This window comes from Macrotis lagotis, chromosome 2, assembly GCF_037893015.1.
Source record: "Macrotis lagotis isolate mMagLag1 chromosome 2, bilby.v1.9.chrom.fasta, whole genome shotgun sequence".
In the NCBI taxonomy this organism is placed as follows: Eukaryota; Metazoa; Chordata; class Mammalia; order Peramelemorphia; family Peramelidae; genus Macrotis; species Macrotis lagotis.
The window spans coordinates 333,473,939-333,492,283 of record NC_133659.1 but is presented as its reverse complement, the minus strand read 5'-3'; the positions used below and the strand labels follow the sequence as shown (position 1 = coordinate 333,492,283).

The window sequence follows — 18,345 nt, the reverse complement described above, 5'->3', positions numbered from 1 at the left end:
GTGCCAGAAAGACCAGGTTTAAAACTACTCCCCATTACTTTACTAGCTATGTGACCTTGGACATGACCTGATCAAGGCTGTGGATGACACAGAATTGGGCTAGCTAACCCAAGATATCCAAGTTGGGATCCAAAAAATCCGGACAGGAAAAACCATCAGACTGAATCTAACAAGATGAAATGTAAATAAACATCAATAAATGCTATAGGTGGATTCAAAAAGTCAATGACAGAAGTGGGACCTCAAAGCTCTGCAAGGCCACACAGCTAGGTCATTATTAAGTGTCTGAGGCCAGATTTGAACTCAGGTACTCCTGAGTCCAGGGCTGGTGCTCTATCCACGTGCCATCTAGCTGCCCCTTCGTATTTCTTTTGAACTACTGAAAAAATAATTGAAGACCATCACTACCAGAGATGCCAGAATGATCTCTCAAAACTCATCCTGGATTACAATCCCCAACCCCCAAAGGAACTCTAATGGTGTCTTTAGCAGTTTCTGAAATGAGGGAGGAAGCCAGGTCACCCTTGGTTCCAGAAATTTAATTCTAGGCACTGCATTTTCTGCAGGGTGCTGATGAACAAACTCACCTAGGGGGGCAATCATTTGAAGATGCCATTTTCCTATGAACATTTCATTCTGGAAAATGGGGGAAAGAGACACCAAAATTTGGACTCACATCTCATATTTCTAACTACTAGCATAGAATCATTTTTCACTCCCTTTATGGGATCCAAATTTTGGCTGAGGCGAGTTTGGTGACCATCCGTGGTCCTGTTAGAATACCAGGCTCTCATGTTCTTTGAGGTCTTTATTCAAACTGTGAAGGAGTGAGTTTTGCACTTGTTGCCGGCAAGACCAGGTTTAAAACTACTCCCCATTACTTTACTAGCTATGTGACCTTGGACAAGTCATCCTTCCCATAAGGTCTCTAACTCAAAAATCTGCAATCTCATTCAATTCTGTAGAAATAGCCTAATTTTATTAGTCTGGAGAATGTAGGGTATGTAAAGCACATGTTAACGACCACAGTAAATCCTGGTGGGAAATATGAATGCTACTATTAAACACTTAAGTACTTGCTATATACACAGATCCTGGGCTATGTTTTAGGGATAAAGGATTTCTGTGGGAATGATGGCTTTTAAAACCCAGGAAGTGTTTTATTAATTCATGTTTATGTCTGGTCTTCACAACTATGTGGGAGGACCTAGAAGAGGATCTTTGTCTCAGACAGGTGTGCCATCTAATCTAACTTTTGGACCGAAATCTTTTCTACTAGCTGTGACTCTACCTTAGCATCATCTCCTCTGGTTGACACTGAGCTCCAGAGAGTAAAGTCCAGATAACTAGAGTCTATTCCAAGCTATCAAAATCACTTGAGGAAAAAAAATGAAATCGAATCGGGCTCAGGTCTTTCTTCTTCAGTGACTCCATCATGGCCCAACCACCTAGAGCTGACTCCTAAAAAAGGGAGGCGGTCCTATGGCCCTGGCACCTGGCAGGTGAAGAAGGTGTGGGGTCAGCTTTGGACAGAACCGCTGACCACACGATCTGCATTTAGTTTTCTAGATGGTCAACATGGTGACACAGCACATTTTTCTAAAACACAACCAGCACTGACCAGTGTTCGAGGGGAAGCAAACTCTGAAAAAGCAGGCAGTCTGTCTCACACAGTTTATTTAACAATAGGTAATAAGAAATCAATTTTAACAGTCTATACAGTGATCGAAAGTTCATATTTATAAGTGTAATCAACTTTAATTGCATGATTTACAACATTTGAGGGTTTTTTTTGCTTTCTATTTTCAAGTTTTACAGAAAGTGGAAGAGGGAGGGAAAGAGAGGGGAAAAGAAAGCAAGCGTAAAGAAGAAACCCCAGGGACATCTTTGCGTGTTAAAATCATCCCCTTGGAATTCTTACCCTCTTTTTTTAATTTTTTCCTTTGTTAGATGTAAAAATAACGAAAAAAATTCTTTCAAGAAACAAAACCACAATATATATCCTACATCCATGTGGCAGCTGCCCTTGGATAGTCGTGAGTCTGAAAAAGTCCTTGTTGTTCTCTCTACATGTACAAATTATTTTAATACTTGAAGTTTTACGCTCAGCCTCTTATATAGAAAATGTCTGGTGGACAAAAGTGGACTCGAAGGGGACTGGACTATTTCATCTTTTTTCTTTTTAAACATTTTTAAAAGAATGAACATTTTTGCACCCAAAGAGGAAAAATTGGTAATTTTAATATATATTTATATATATATGTATATATATATAATATGTATTTTTTTAAAGCAACATTAACCCCTTTTGTCCTCTGGTTTAAGAAATGTTCACGTGTTAACTCTTCTGCCAGGGTGTCATGAGGAAAAAGAATCGGGAGAAATGTCAACCATCTGCACCAGTAAATAATAACTATCAATATTACATATTTTCATTAATTTAAAAAAAATAATAAACTGTATTGGAGAGGCAAGGAAGAAGCATGTGGCCTTGACCCTGCACTGCACACACAGGAGAGATGGGAAGGGAAGCGAAGCACAGAAGGAGAAGAGAAGGGGGCAAAGGCGAGAGCAGGGAAGAGGAAGAAGAGGAGGAGGAGGAGGAGGAGGAGGGTGGGAAGGAGGACTGGTGGGGACCAGCCATAACAAAAATAGATTCTTTATATTCTGTCATCCCTCAGGTTCAAAGTTGGCTTTTAGTTTTTAACCACAAGCTTTTGTAGCCCAGTTCAGATGTGTTCCGGGGGGGAATTGTCTTTTAGGCTAAGAAAGATTCAAAAAAATTTTGTCTTCAGTACAAAAAGTCTTAAGAGAAAATAAGTTTTTTTTTTTGCTCCCAAAATGCTACAAGGTATCTCTAGTGTATGTCTAGTGTACTCTGTGAAAGGTTTGAATTCAAGTCTGAGCTCTCGGCACTCAGCCCCAGGTCCGAGGCGCCTGCCCCGTGGAGGCTCGCCATGCCGGGGTTGCTCGCCAGCTGGGAAAGCATGGCACTCTGGTCCGGGCTGGCAAAGTGCCCTTGATCCATGGCGTTCGCCTGGGCAGCCACCAGTCCCAGGTGTGGGGAGCTGGTCTGTGGGGAGACGTGGTGTGGGGAGGGCTGCGGCTGCATCCGGGGGGAGGGGCTGGAGTGGGGAGGCTGGGACTGGGGTCGGGGGGAGGGGACAGGCTGCGGGGAGCGCACCTGGCTGGTGAGCGACGGAGGGATCTGCTGGCCCTGCAGGTGGGGGGACTGGGCCTGGCTCGGCAGCATGTGCTGCTGGGGGCTCATGGGGTTTGGGGGGGCCGGGGAGCCCATCTGCTGCTGGAGCAGCCGCTGCTGGTAGGCCTGCTGCAGGCTGGCGCCTGGTTCTGCCCCCAGCGCCTGTGGGAGCTGGCTCATCTGTCCCATGCCTCCTTGCTGCATCTGCTGCATGTGGTGCTGCATCCGCTGCTGCTGCTGCTGTTGCTGTTGGGGGTAGCCCAGGCCCTGGGGCTGCTGGAACTGCCCGTGGCCACCCATGGCTGGGCCCACGCCCTGCTGCTGCTGCCGTTGCTGGTCCAGCAGCTGCTGCTGCTGCTGCTGCTGGCGCCTCATGAGGAGCTCCCGAAACTGCGCAGACATGCCTCCGTGGTTCATGTTCATCTGCTGGGCCTGGGGACTCACCCCGCCCATGGCCGGGGGAGGCTGTGGCTGGGGCGGGGGCTGCGGCTGGGGCAGACTGGCCCGCTGCACGCCAGCTTGCATGGGGTTCATGGACTGCATGGCCGCGTTGGGGTGCACGCCTTGCTGGCCTGGCATGGTGGGCTGGCCCTGTGCCAGGCCCTGGGGGTTCTGGACATACTTGGCGGCCCGCTGTTTGATGAAGGCGGCCAGCAGCTGGGGGTTGGCGTGGAGGATGTTGAGCACCTGCTGCTGCTGCATGGGCGAGCTGGGGGACCGCAGAGTCCTCAGCAGGTTCTGCAGCGCCGCCTGTGGCAGGGAGCCTTGCTTGGGCTGTGCCACTGCAGACACCTGGCCCAGGCCTGGCTGGGGGGCCATGTTCATTGGCTGCCCGGGCTGGTTCCCTGGCATCATCGCGGGCCTCTGCATGCCAGGCTGGAATTGCTGTGGTTGTGGCAAGCCGCTCTGGGCCCAGGGGGACTGCTGCTGGATCCCTGCTGGCCCCAGTCCCTGGTCCATGTGGCCTCCGGGCCCCCGGGCCATCGGGGGTGGGTTCATGCCCATGGGGGCCATCTGAGTCATCTGCGGCATCTGATGCTGGATGGGCCGCTGGAAAATCTGCACGTGGGCCATCTGGCGCTGCGTCTCCGCAGCCCTCTGGATCTGCATGGCCATCTCCACAGCTGCTGGCGGGGGGCCCTGCACGGGGGGCTGAGAGGTCTGAGGTGGAGTTGGTGGGGTCACCTGGCCACCTGCCTTGCCCTGGGACACAGCCCCAGGAGGCTGTGCTCTGGGCAGGCTGTAGGGCGGCATGTTGTTGGGAGGCGCGGGTTGGGGCTGTGGGGCGGGCTGCGGTGGGGGCTGCGGTTGGGGTGTCTGGGGCGTAGGGGGCTGTGGGCCAGTGGGTGTGGTAGGTGTAGCTGGTGTGGGCGAGGGTAGACCCTGCTGCTGCCCTGCCACTCCAGTGCGCTGCATGCTGGCCATCCTGCGTCGCAGCATCTGGGCCTGCTGAAGGCGGTGCTGCAGCTGCTGCTGGCGGAGCTTGTGCTTGATGTTGAGGCAGAAGGGCACGGGGCACTTGTTCTCCTGGCAGTGCTTGGCATGATAGCAGCAGAGGGCAATGAGCTGCTTGCAGATGGGGCAACCGCCATTGGTTTTGCGCTTGCAGCCCTTGGTGTGCTGGACGACCCGCTTCATTTTCTGGCAGGAAGGCAGCGAGCAGTTGGCATTGCGGCACTGGCAGGCATGGACCAGTGACTGGATGCAGCGCTGGATGCTCAGCCGCCGTGAGTCTCCCGGGCTCTGGGTTGCCGCCGCCTGCTGGTTGTTGCTCTCATCATCCAGCCCCAGGCCCAGTTTCTCCATCTTGTGGTCGTGGTTCTTAGTGTTATAACAGGTGATGCACAAATCATAGTCCTGGAGAAAAGGAGGCAGTTGGTCAGTCTCTCCACAAAGCACAGATCCCCATCTCCCATCCCAGGGCAACCCCCCCACCCCAGTCCGGGTCCCCCAGGTCACCTCGCAGACAGTGCAGTGCCAGCGAGTCTCCACATGATGTTTGCACTCATTGCAGGTATAGACGAAACGATCTTGGCTCTGAGTATGCAGTTCCACTAACATGCACATGGTTGACCACTGGGCCCTGCGCAGCGAGGAAAACTCCAGGTGCTTGTCTCTCGCCAGGGTGAGAAAGGCATCGCGGCCATCCATCAGGTCACAGGGGATGAGTGGGTCAGGTTCCGCAATGGGGGGCAGGGAGTTGGCGGCTGGGCCAGCAATGAGGCGTATCACAAAGAAGACCTGCAACAAAGGGTATCCCACTGTAACCCAGGAAATGATGGACAGGCAGCCCTCCAGAAGGATGGAGTGGTGAGACCTCAGGGCACCCCCCAGCCCCTCAGTGTGGGGCAGCCTCCCGCTCTGACCCAACTAGAGATGGGAGATGGAGCCAAGGTTCTTCCCTCTAGCCAACAGTAGTCCGGGGACTGCCTCCATCACGTTCAAAGGGAAAACATGCTATCTGTTGCCTCTCAATGTCCGACCAAGCCCCAACCCCACCATTTGTTCCCTTGCTGTTCCACAACGTACAGGCTGTTCTCCATTCACAGATGTTCGGTGTTTCAAATGAAGGTGTGTGTGCTGTTGGAGGATGCTAACAAGCAGAGATGAGCCATCCTTCTCCAAACGAGTGGAGTGACACGCAACAACTCTATCAAGCCTCATGGCTTGTTTAGGGACAAACTTCTGGAGTTCCAGTCATTGCCTCCTTAGGTCAAATTTCCTGTAGGTAAACTCCAAAGGCCTTTCTGAATTGTACCAAAACTTTGACAAAGAAAGCAATGCTCTAAAGAAATTAATTCTAAAACAGAGCTTGAATATGGTGGGTAAATACTTTATCACAATGGTTTCAGGACTGGCTGAACTGACTCCCAGACCAATGTCTCCCTTTTATCTTAGTAAGTTTTGAAGAAGTTGCTTATATTGTCTTCAAATGGCTCCAGTTTAGAAAAAATGATGCAAGTGGTGCCAAGATATCTTGGAAGTAATCCTGAATTTACAGCCATCAGAGCTGACTTGAGCCTCTGTTCTTACTTATTCCTAGTAATTTGGGTCTGTCACTAAAACTCAGCTTCCCCTTAAATCAAACCTGGGGGACTACGACAAGGTCCTGTCCCGTCAGGTCCCAATGGCACCAAAGGAATTCGGAGCAAGAAGGAAACGTTGGGGAAAAAAACAAAACAAAACCAAAACCCGTTCCCATGCCCCTGTGAATTCTGCAACATGCACGCGTGCGCACACACACACACATATACACACACGCGCGCGCGCAACACATGCAATGAAATGCTACTCCATGAAGAAAAATAGGTTCCTGAATGATGAATGCCAAAATACTTTACAGAACAAAGCTGTTTCCTCAAGTCAGAAAATGGTCCTTAAAGATCAGGCCAAACTAATTTTGTTTGAACAAATGATTCTGAAAAACAATGCATTTTCTTTGCTACCTGTCCCTGTTCAACCGGCACTTCCTAGAGGGGGTTTTTTGATTATGGGCAGTATTCATTGTAGACAAAGATCTCAAGAATCAATTAGTCCTTGGTTTCCATCATCCCAATCATTCTGAAAACACTATACAAGTCACTGAAATTCCTCCAATACCATAGTAACATGTGCAAACATGGAGAAACTCAGAAAAGGAAATGAGGGCCTGTGGGTAGGATTCGACAACACTAGTTTTGTCCACATACTAATTCATTATGGAAAAGCTGATCCCTGATTTCTGAGGGCTGTCTCTAACAAATTCATTATCAACATTTGAAGGTAAAGAAGTAGAGAAGTGGCAGGGGCCAATAGAGTTGTCTTTCTTACACCAAACACATTTTGACTGTTCACACAAACTGGAGAGTACAAGTTGGGATGCCAGTGAAGAGCGAATCACCCATGTCCCATCCATCAAACAACCAAAATGAAAGCTAGCTCAATAGCTACAAATCACTGAAGCTAAAGGGGAAAACATTTCAACATCAAGAGTAAGAAACAGGGATGAGAGGTGTCTCTCTGTCCCCTCCCAACAAGTAATCAGGATCCATTCAAGCAAGTAAGAAGCCAGAGACTGAGCCCTGAAAACTGTACAGGTGAGTGTTTTTCAATGAAGGAGATCTGGTAGTTCTTTGAAGCCAAGGTCAACACATCTCCCCAGTGCTGACAGTGGGGGGAGGGGGGGGCAGAGGGGGACAAAGATGGAGTCATTTAGCCAGAGGGCTCCCCTCACCTCTTTGTGCTTCTCCATGGTGGCATATAGCTTCTGGGAGAGATCATTGGAGACATTGGGCATGCCCGGCTTCTTCTTGTTTCCCCGGCTCAGACTGCTTTTGTTTTTGCTTGTTTTCTTATTATTCTTCTTTTTGGCATTCTTACTATCTCCCTTCGTCACCTGCAGGAAGCGTGAGACAAATGTCAATAGCTTATGCCCAGAGACAAAGTGGAAAAGGTGCTATTCTGAAGACCTGCTTGCTCAGTGACTACAACCCTTTGAAGCACCCCAGGGTCAGGACTGACTCCTCCTGGAGAGATGCAGGGTTCTTGCCTTTGTTTACTCCCCCTCAATAGAGCCCAACAGATAAAAAACAAACCACACTTAGGGATTTCCCCAAAGCAGTCCAGGTAATCAGTGACATGGTAGAGATTAGATGTGAGTTTCCTTAGTCCTCAGAGAATCCTGGCCCCCCCCCCCATCTATTTCTCCCAGACCTCTTGGGGCTCAGGTGCCAGCCTTTGTGTCTGCTAGCACCAGGCTAGCCACAGCTCCCATGGATAATGGTGAGATCTGAGGGGAACAAAACCCATTTCCATTTCTTGACAGGGTGGGAGCTACTTTGTCTATCTCATTTCCAATGGGTATGAATCTCCTCTAATAACTGCAGACCCCAAATGAAAGCTCCCTTTGGAGAGACACCAGCTCTCCTATCACTTAATGAGAGCAATGGATGGGAGCAGAGGGGTGCAAGGGGCTTACATCTGTGCTCTCATTGCTTGTGTTCTCTTCTCTCTTTCTCTCTTCTTCTTCCTGCTCCAACTCCTTGATGCTCTCCTCTAGCACATTTGGCCAAAAATCCCCTTCAAAGTAAGGAAGCTCCTTTGCACTTGTTAAACGATCTTCTGTGGCTTGTTTAAAAATATCCTACAAAAATGCACAAGCAGTTAATTATCACACCCAATGGCCTTCCTTGGGGCAACCTGCCCAGGTGAGCACTTGGCAGAGAGGAAGGAGGAGTCCCCAGGTCTGTTGGCTACTGCTGCTCCAGTGGCTTTCTCCTCCTTTCAAAATACTTTCTGATAAGGGAAGGTTCCTTGGGAGGTGATCTATTCATTTTTTTTTTTTTTTTTTTTTTTTTGCTTCACCTAGTATCCAAGGTGTGAAACACACATCAAAATACCACAGAACCTAGACAAGATCAACAAGGGCCAGGCAGGAATGTTCAATCTACTTGAGTGTGTGAACTCATCAGGCCAGGAGCCAAGAGGATATGGAGAGTATTTTAAGCAGAGAATTAGCATACACAAGAGAACCCACCTTGTAATCATGGACAATGCGCTCGGACACAGACTTGTCCAACATTTTTTTGTACCATTCCTGAAGTCGCTTGGGTTTGGGGATCTTCTGATCGGGAGGATGGCAGTGGAAGATGTAGTCATCACCTTCACTTGGGGGGCAGGCCCAGATGTGCCCCGTGGTGTATCTGACCAAAAAAGGTTTTCATTGAGAATCAATAATCTGCTATTTTTTTCTCCATAAAAAATCAACATAATCTAACAAGTCAAGGGGGAGAAGGGAGGGAAAGAGGACCAGAGAATCCTGAGACGAACAGTGCCCCTGATCCCATGCCCAACTTCTGAGGGGCTGCTAGGTGGCAGAGTTGGCAGAAGAGGCATGCACATCCTTTGGTCACTGAGGAATGACTTCATCCTGCTGCTGAGTTCTACTGATGCTGATTGACAGCCATAAATTGGTCAGCAGAAGAGATCCCATGTGGGGAGAGCATGGGAGAGGAGACAGCACAGGAGAGGAGACAGCAGAATGGGAGCTAAGGACAGAGAGCTTATGGGTCAGAAGCAGCCCAGGACAAAGCTGGTGATTGCTGGAGTAGGGTTAGCCCACACTCAGGTGGAGAAACAGACCCAAATCAAGAGGATGGTTCTGTTCTTGGAGGGTAGGGGTGGAGTTGAAAATATTTTGTTCTACCATTGTTCTACCCTCAGAAGGAGGTCAGCTAAAGAGATGAATGCTTAAGACAGTCTAGAATACTCTCAGGTACAGGTACAAATGGAGACATCACCTAGGCTACTTCTAGCAGAAGAGATCCAAGGGGAATTAACAAACACCATGACATGTTATTTATAGGCGCACCCAAAGCACAATTCTATGATATTAGAAAATAAAGGCATCCTTCATGTATTTAAGGCTCTAAGGTATGCTAACACTTCTATCTACTCCCCATTATTATTATTATACCACACTGCCATTTAAAAAATAGGACTGTTGACATACTTACCCTAATTTCTTGACATATTCTAAATAGCCAATTAAAATTTCATGATAGACTGCAGTCCTGAAGCATTTGGGACGGAAAAAATGAACACTGTCGAGGTAAGATATATATACTCTCCTAAAAAGACAGGAAGGAAAAAGAACAAATCAAATATTGCTGAATTGGTCATTTCTACATGTTTTAGACACTTCAGCCGGCATTGTCCTGAAGAAGAGAAATTCTGAAGTAGATATTTTCAGGCTCAACCTTGACTAATATAAGGTCAGTCTCTCATGTCTATCTATGTCACAGAACTTTTCCACTTTGCCACCCTGACCAGGTATGTTCCATGGCCCAGGATGACATTCCTTTTCTTGCCAGAAAAGGATCTATTTTATTTTAATGTTGGGTTAACTGCTCCCAGGCCGATTCCTCGACAAATTCTAGACCATGTCTCCTCAAGTAACATAGAAGATGCCAAAAAAGGTTAAAAAAAAAACGGACAGTTCTGATTTCTGTATTAAAATGGATATACTTTATTGCAGAATTTTACAGCTAGAAAGAAGGGTTCTAGCCCTGCATTTTTACTGAAACATCTTCAAGGAGAAGTTCTCTACCCTCCCAAGGCAGCCTCTTTATTTCTGGAAAGTTCTCCATATCAAACTTACACTCTGGGACTAGACAGGACAAGGCTATAACTAAGCTCACTAATACAATCAGAGCTTTGTATGCACTTTAAAACAGGTGATACATGCATGACCTGTCCTCCCTTCCTCTCTAGACAGATGTAGAAAACATTTTTCATTACTAATTGTGCATCCCACCATGTGAAAGGTGCTGCTTACCTTTGATTGGGTGGAGGGCAGTCAGACCCATACTCTTGAACGTGCATGCCAAAAAAGCACAAGTCAACGCCGTCTATTTCCTCAAAGGCAAAGAGGGCCTTCGTTCGGTAAGGGAAGGATTCTGCCATCTCGCCACTATCGACAAATCTATAGGATTCAGAAAAACATATGGCTGGTCAGGTGGAGGACATGAAGATACAGAGCAAGACAGCACAATGGTCAGGACCTCCCGTCAAAGCGGACCACTGGACTAGCAGAAACTTACCTCGCTTTCATGCCTGGCTTCACTTCAACGGTTTTGTCTGAAGCATGAACAACCCGAACTGTGACCTCTCCTGATTCTGGATGATTCTGCCGTCTCAGAAAGTCATTTACTCGATTTTCTAGGAAGGTTCCAAGCCTGGTAGATGGTAATCCTAGATAAACCGAAATAATGTTCAAAAATAGAAACATTTCTTACTGTTATCCAGAGAAAGGCACCACTGGTCAATGTGTGAATTTCTTCCTTTTTGTTTGTTTTTGTAAGGCAATGGAATTAAGTGACTTGTCCAAGGTCCCAAACCTAGGTAATTATTATGATGATGATGATGATGATGATGATGTTTTTGTAAGACATTGGGGTTAAGTGGCTTGCCCAAGGTCACACAGTTAGTTATTAAGTGTCTGAGGCCGGATTTGAACTCAGGTCCTCCTGACTACAGGGCTGGTGCTCTATCCACTGCACCACCTAGCTGCCTCCTAAAGCTAGGTAATTATTAAGTGTTTGAGGCCAGATTTGAACTCATGACCTCCCAACACCAGGGCTCAATCCAGTGTACCACTTTGATGCCCCTACATGTGACATTCTTAAGACTGTCAAAAGATCTTATTAGTACTCCATTCTCCCCTGACCCCTTTTCATTCCTATAAAATATTTCAAAACTAAATTTTTGTTGTTATCTGTTGCTTGCACATCATCTTCATTTCTAAATCTATCCCTCCATCTGGGTAATGGGTCATGCCCAGTAACAAAGATTGGAAAAGAGATTCAAAGTGTTCCACAAACCAGAACATCAACTCTGTTTGACAGCCTATGGAACATGCCACAGCCACAGTCCTTCACCTCTACAAAGGGGGGAGAGAGTGAAATCTTCTCATGCTTCTCGGAATTCTCCCGAGTTATTTTTTTCTAAGGGCACTGTTAATATTCTATTACATTGGGGTGGCTAGGTGGCATAGTGGATAGAGCACCAGCCCTGGAGCCCTGAGTTCAAATCTGGCTTCAGACACTTAATAATTACCTAGCCCTGTGGCCTTGGGCAAGCCACTTAACCCCATTGCCTTGCAAAAAACTTAAAATTCTATTACATCCATGAACAAAAACTGGGGTCAACCATTCTTAAAATGTTTTTGACTGACACTAAAAGCTATTATGGAAATTTTTTTTAATTATGGAAATTTTAATCAACAGACTCTTTCTGAAGAGTCTCTTGAAGCATATGCCATTAAACAGGATCTTGGGATAAAATAGTTTAGCCATTAAAAAAAAAGGAAGCATAAATGAGAAATGGCTGGACTGATAGCTCTGAGCTTCAAGAGGGGAAAAAACTGCATCTGCTCCTGCAGTCCCACCAATATTGACCATTCAGATCTATTTTTGAGTGATCTTTGCCAACATGCTAGATGTGAAAGAAAACATCACTTCTAAAAAGTTCTGTAGATTGTTTTCAATTTCTCATTTGTAAAGCCTCATCAAATTGTTTGTGAAGAAAATTCTCTTTAATGAAATGATCATCTTTGAGGAAACACAGTTAACTAATAGAAATCTTTGACCATATGATAGAGAAAAAAATTACCAAAATGTTGACAAAATAATGCATCAATTTCCGATCACAATTTCTGAGTCAACAGCAATTTGGTGGAGGATGCAGTGTCAATGTGAGGGAAAGAGAAACTGTAGACAAGACACACTCACAGTTTACTTGTCTGCTCCTCTTTAAAATGGTTGAATTTTAGCAAAGTATTTGCAATTGCTATCTGCTATATTTTAGTTAAAACAAATTTAAAGATTTTGATCTAACAATTCCTCAATTTTCACTAGTCAAATGACACTAACTTTCTGAGGTTGTCTTTGCCTCAGGAAGTCCTGGTCTTTAGCTGTCCCTTGTAAACAAAGTGCTCAGAGTAATTCCCCATCAGTAAAACCCCAAGTCTGGACCCAGTCCATCAGGAGGGTGGAGCTATCATGGCATCCTTTGTTAGTTTTCACTGACACTTTGCCAGGACTAGATTAAATTCAGTTACCAAGAAGATGACATACTTTTAGCTGAAAACTTGTTTTCTTTCCGGGTTCGTCCAGTTTTCTTCAGACAGCCATCACAGACAAATCTACCAAAAAAAAGAACATGTGCTTTTAAACAAAAAACAAGAGTAGGCAGACGTTCCAACCACCGAAAAGAAAAGGTTGAACCTTCCTATTCTACTGGGATAAAAAATGGGACACTTTGAAATTAGTCACTGGGATGGAAGGGATCATCAAGTCCAAGCTGTCCTGAGAGGCAATGAGGGTGGACGGCCAACAATGGGGAAGCTCCCTCAACCCTGCACAAGAGTGCAGGCATACCTTTAGGATGTCAGTGGGCAAAGCACATGACAGACCCATCAGAGGCCTACTGTCATCAGAGTAATATGGGATTCAGGACAGGGAGCTCCCCTTCCAGGAGGAGACTAAAATCCTTATGACACCAAAGCTTTTAATCAATGTGACAATGAGGGCAGCTAGGTGGAGCAGTGGATTGAGCACCGGCCCTGGAGTCAGGAGTACGTGAGTTCAAATCTGGCCTCAGATTGTGTGGCCTTGGGCAAGCCACTTAACCCCATTGCCTTGCAAAAATAGAAATAAATAAAAAAATGTGACAATGAAAGCCAACCACCCAGGAAGCAAGTCTTCATTATGGAAATAAAGAACACTGATTATCTAAACAAAGAGTCCCAGGGATGAGCCTGGGTCAGCACATCATTGAGGAGGATTGCCTGCCTTCTCAGAATGTGGAGGGAGACCTGGTACAGGTGATCACCCAATCAAAGTCTGAAGAAGAAGAGGGGCCCCTATGCTGAGCGGTGTGTCCCCAAGATTTAACTGAAATCCTCCCCAGTCTTGTCTGATTGAGTTGCATGACTGCAGCTTCTGGTGCCTTCAGCCCAGGCTCACAGATCCCAGGGGCAGGGAAGCGCATCTGGGCACGTCAGGTGTCTCAACCTCACCAGACCTAATGAAAAGAATCTCTGAGTGGAGGGCGACCCAGGAGTGAAAACAATGGATGACAAGGCCTGTTGAATCATGCTGAGGGAGAGCGCTTGGACAGAGAGCGAAGGCAGAGCCAGTTAGGAGCTAAAGGAAGGTGCCATTTAGCAGGAGAGGTCAATGAGGATTCATGGAAGCGATGCTGGCCTAAACAATGGCACTGTTGTCTTCAGGCCTTTTTCTAGGTTTGTTCTCTGCAGATGAGACTTGGGCACCACATCAATCCTGGGACCACAGACCCAGAAAAGAAGGCCTTGAAACCAAAGTCCTTTGCACTATCAAAATGATTCAGTCAGAGATGAATGAGATTTTCAGAAGAAATGATAAGTTAATTCACCCACTGCGTTTTAGCGCTGTATGAAAAGGCAAACGTATCAAAATCTTGTTATGCTCATAGACAATGGGGAGAGAAAAAGATGTGGGCTAGAAGTGGGAACATGCTGAATGGCCAGGTCTACAGAGAATTCATTGGATAGTGTCCCTGGGGAAGCCTGTGCCCAGGGACTTCAGCTTTAACTCAGAGGGTCAGAGAGAATGTCCTTGTGCAAACGTCACATGGCTGGGAGAGGGTGAGCTAACATATTCTATGAGCCAGGTCCAAACAAGATGAAACCTAAGTGAGGACACATGCCAAAGCTTGGAGCTGATATTTAAAAACTGTTTTCCTTGGTGGAAGATGGGGGGAAGTGTGAAATAGAGCCAAGAGATCTGGGAGATGCCATGCACTGGGAGAAGAAAGCCCAGAAAAGACTGGGTATCTACTTGTCAAGGATTTGGGGTGAGGGGTGGCAGGCTGTGAGAAGAATCAGATGTCTGCAGAGGTCATGTTAAACTCTGGAAGTCTGTGATCAGATCCATCTTTGCCACAACTACCTAGGTAAAAATCACCCAACATCTCCAGGCCTCAGTGTCACTTGTACCAATGAAGGAGGTGAAGCTGGAGTCTCTTCCAGGTCTAAAGTTATGACCAAATTCTCCAGAAAAATTTCAGAAAATGAACAGATAGTCCTTCTCGTTCCTATCTTACAAGTCTGAAGAACGTGTGGATTCTATTTGCTACTCAGACCCCTATGTGGGCCACTTGCATGTCTATGGGACTTGGTCATGTTGGACCACTGGTTATAATGGACAGGACAATGGTTTCCCATGGGCACCTCAAGTGCCAGGAGAGGCCATGAGAGGACAGAGGTATGGACAGATAAGGAGAGTAGCATCACTGCTTACCCAGAGGGCCAGATGACCTCGTTGTGAAGAACGCAGATCTGATGCATTTTCCGGCCACATTCTATACATTCAACAAACCTGGAAAACACAAGTAGCCACCAGTCAAGACTCAGAAACCATCCAGAAAAGCAAGCCACGTCTAGGTTCATTAGTGTGCACTGCCAAGCTCCTGCCATTCACAAGTCATTTAATCTTTTACATTCTGGTTTCCTGATGAAAAACAGTACCTTGGTTATCTATATCCAAAGGCAAGTGTGCTCTGTCAAATGTCAAGCTAGAGAAAAAGAAATGACTCCTTCCCACCCAATGACCAAAGAAGGGAGGTCACATTGACCAATCCCCAAAGAGCAGAGAACACTCCTCTTCTGAAATTCTTGGGGTGGCCTAGAATATCTACTTATTTCAATACCCTTGCTTCTCACAGACACATTACAAACCAACAAGGGAATTACCTAAACTCTCACCCTAGGAGAAGGCTGGCAGAGTTGATGATAGGATCTGAAACGTGCTCCAAGGAAGTGGTCCCCTAAGCTGGTGCCATTAAGACAGGCTGGTTTCGATAAACTACCAAAATACCAAGTCGTGCAAATGGGAGAAAGCCACGCTGTCTATTCACTAGTCCACTGAGTGTCCTGGCCCCACCTAGTGACCTGCCACTCCAGGACAACCCCAGACCAGCTGATTTAAAGCAACATCAATTACTGTCTAAAGAAAAAAGAGGCAGGGGAAGATTTTAAAGGGTTTCTGGAAAGAGAATGAAAATAATGGCCCCCCCACATTCAACTTACAGTTCAGGATCCAGTGTATCGTTCTTTCTTTTGGAAAACTGTTCCTTATTTATGGTACTATGGAAAGAAAAAAGGGGCAATATTAGGAAAACACCCTTCAGAAGAAATAACATTCTAGTTCACAATCTCCCATCCAAAATAAATAGCATCAATAGTACTGGAGGTGGTCTGCTTACTTCCCATCAATTGCCTCAGTTTATAGTGTTTAGAAATGGGTTTTTCCATGGTTTTTAAAAATGCCATTGAAGGACAGCAGAAATCAAGCTAAAGATAACTCTATTTTAAGGTGAAATTCAAGTTCAACTATAAAGATCTTCCATTAAATAAACTGTACACGTACTGCCCCATCACTAATGCTCCTAATGCTACTATTAAAGGATGACTACTCTGTCACAGGAGTAGGCCAGTAATAAATGCTTATGAACACATAAGACCATACTAATAAATAACAAAATGGACCGCACATGGCAAGAAGATGCTTTGGGCCTGTAAAACCACTTCTCAATGACTTAATACTCAAGCCTCATCCTGTCAGGTACCCTCTTCCAATCTTGGGGACCAATCTCTCAAAGCAAAGTAACAGATTCCCCTCTTCCTACCATGAAGTGGTTGGGCTCAGTATGGCATTTCCAGAAGTACAGGAATTGCTTCAAATTTATAGCCCTGCATCACTCTAAAGTCCATGGTTACAGATTTTTTTTGCCTTTGACTGGTAAAATTAGTACCTTGTTCCTTTTCAGTTCCTGCTGTGGCCTAATCTGATGCCTGTATCATAGCTACTAACACCTGCTAGAAATATTAGGATATGTGATGCTGACAACCATCATGTATGAATTGATGATTTTCCTTTTTCTTTTATGTAACTTAAAGAAGCTGCTTTTTATCAGAGACTGTAGACAAGAATTACAGACTCAGATCAAACCTCTAACATGATCAGTGACACCTACCTAAAAAGTCATCCTCTTTCCCCAGAATTTTAGTCTATGTCTGAGAGAAATTACTTTTCTGATCTCTAGTTGGCGATTACAAGAGATAGGCTGGGCTACATTTGTTTCCAAGAGAAGTTTCCATCCAGACCATGTGACCTTGGGGATGGTGGGGCACAAGCGTTTCTTCTAGATGGGCCAGAGACAAGGAAAGTGAAATCCATCTAAAGAGCTTCTGACTCCCCCAAAATGAGATGTACTCTAGCACTTTCTGATAGCAAAGGTTCAACTCTTTGTCCAGATATTTCAGAATTTACAAGTGCATTGAGGCCCCTTATCTCCCCAAGCCTCCATTTCTCTACTTGTAAATGGGGAGGAGTCAAACTGTCTGAGCATGTTACTTCTATCTTGGAGCAATCAGAGATGGGGAGCTGCTGGTGGGTATTAATTAAGTTCTGTCTGGCAGGCAGAATGACTAAAGGGGGTTCTGCTGCAATACTCTGCCAACCAGAAAAACTAGAGAAGGGGAAAAACAGCAGAAGCCACATTTGTAATCTGAAGCATCTGAGAGCCATTTTAAGAGAATAACTGGATAGCCTTTTAGGAAAGTAACTCGTATAACTCACTGATTGGTCTCAACACAGACTGATGATATGGAGAAGACTCAAGGGGACTATCATTTTAGAATTACCTGGTTGAGAAGACCCCCGACCACGAGCCCCAAGTACTTACGTTTGAGGCTGGGATGGATCATCCCCAAGAGAAACGCTCTCGCCTTGGATTTCATTGAAACACTTCTCACAGAAATGATACCTGTCGGCAAGAAGGCCATACTGGGGTGAACTGTTCCGGTCACCCAACACAGCCCCAGCCACGCAACGACGCCACCAATCACAGCAGGCCAAGGAAGGGGACAGGAGCAGAGAGCAGGTCATCAACGGCGACAAGGACAGTCAATGATGGAGGTACATGGGCACCCACAGTTTGGGTTTGGGTTTGGGTTTGGGTTGGTTTTTGCAATCAGAGCCAAGTGCAGACAACGACAAGCATGAGGGAGAAAAAAAAATACACATACACGTACACACATACTCGAAACAAAAGGAAGAAATGGGGTATCGCGGGACAACAGACAACACAGCCAGACAAGACAACACAGAGCAGAAAGCCAAGGCAAAGCACAGATTAGCGTTCAGTCTCTCAAATGGGATCACAAGCAGCAAATCAAACCAAAGTATATTCCAATGAAATCACCCCACACCCCCCCTGTCTTAATAAACCAGGCCACCTTAAGCTCAGAGTTCAAAAGAGGAAAGGGAAGAGAGGCTCCCTCTAACAGTCACTTAAGAAGAACAGGCCTTTCCTCAAAAGCTCCTGTGACTGGAGCTGAGAGACAGGGTCAGCAGTCAGAAGTGAGATGAGCACACTCTGACTCTGACCGAGTTGGGGTGGGGGCTGGCTAGTGGGAACATCCTTTGAAATGGGGTGAAGGCCGAGCCAGGGTCAGTCGTGCGCCTGCATGCACAGACTCACACACACTGTTACATAGGGGGACCAACAAATATTGTGGGGTGGGAATTTAGAAGTCAAAATGGTACATCAAGACAACA

At 46.2% G+C, this 18,345-nt stretch overlaps 1 protein-coding gene across 2 annotated transcripts in view; it reads right to left on the bottom strand.

Annotated features, from left to right (window-relative positions):
* Positions 1 to 1,659: 1,659 nt before the first annotated feature.
* EP300 (EP300 lysine acetyltransferase) overlaps positions 1,660 to 18,345 on the bottom strand; it is an 80,229-nt gene continuing 63,543 nt past the window's right edge. For both annotated transcript variants that reach the window (XM_074227009.1, XM_074227010.1), the window contains exons 20-31: positions 17,471 to 17,551; positions 15,813 to 15,869; positions 15,025 to 15,102; positions 12,817 to 12,884; positions 10,783 to 10,933; positions 10,518 to 10,664; positions 9,697 to 9,810; positions 8,718 to 8,883; positions 8,160 to 8,324; positions 7,416 to 7,577; positions 5,162 to 5,443; positions 1,660 to 5,059 (exon numbers count right to left, since the gene is read on the bottom strand). In XM_074227009.1, coding sequence (XP_074083110.1) covers positions 2,858 to 5,059; positions 5,162 to 5,443; positions 7,416 to 7,577; positions 8,160 to 8,324; positions 8,718 to 8,883; positions 9,697 to 9,810; positions 10,518 to 10,664; positions 10,783 to 10,933; positions 12,817 to 12,884; positions 15,025 to 15,102; positions 15,813 to 15,869; positions 17,471 to 17,551 — 3,673 coding nt within the window. In that variant the 3' untranslated portion in view covers positions 1,660 to 2,857. The remainder of the gene's footprint in view (positions 5,060 to 5,161; positions 5,444 to 7,415; positions 7,578 to 8,159; positions 8,325 to 8,717; positions 8,884 to 9,696; positions 9,811 to 10,517; positions 10,665 to 10,782; positions 10,934 to 12,816; positions 12,885 to 15,024; positions 15,103 to 15,812; positions 15,870 to 17,470; positions 17,552 to 18,345) is intronic.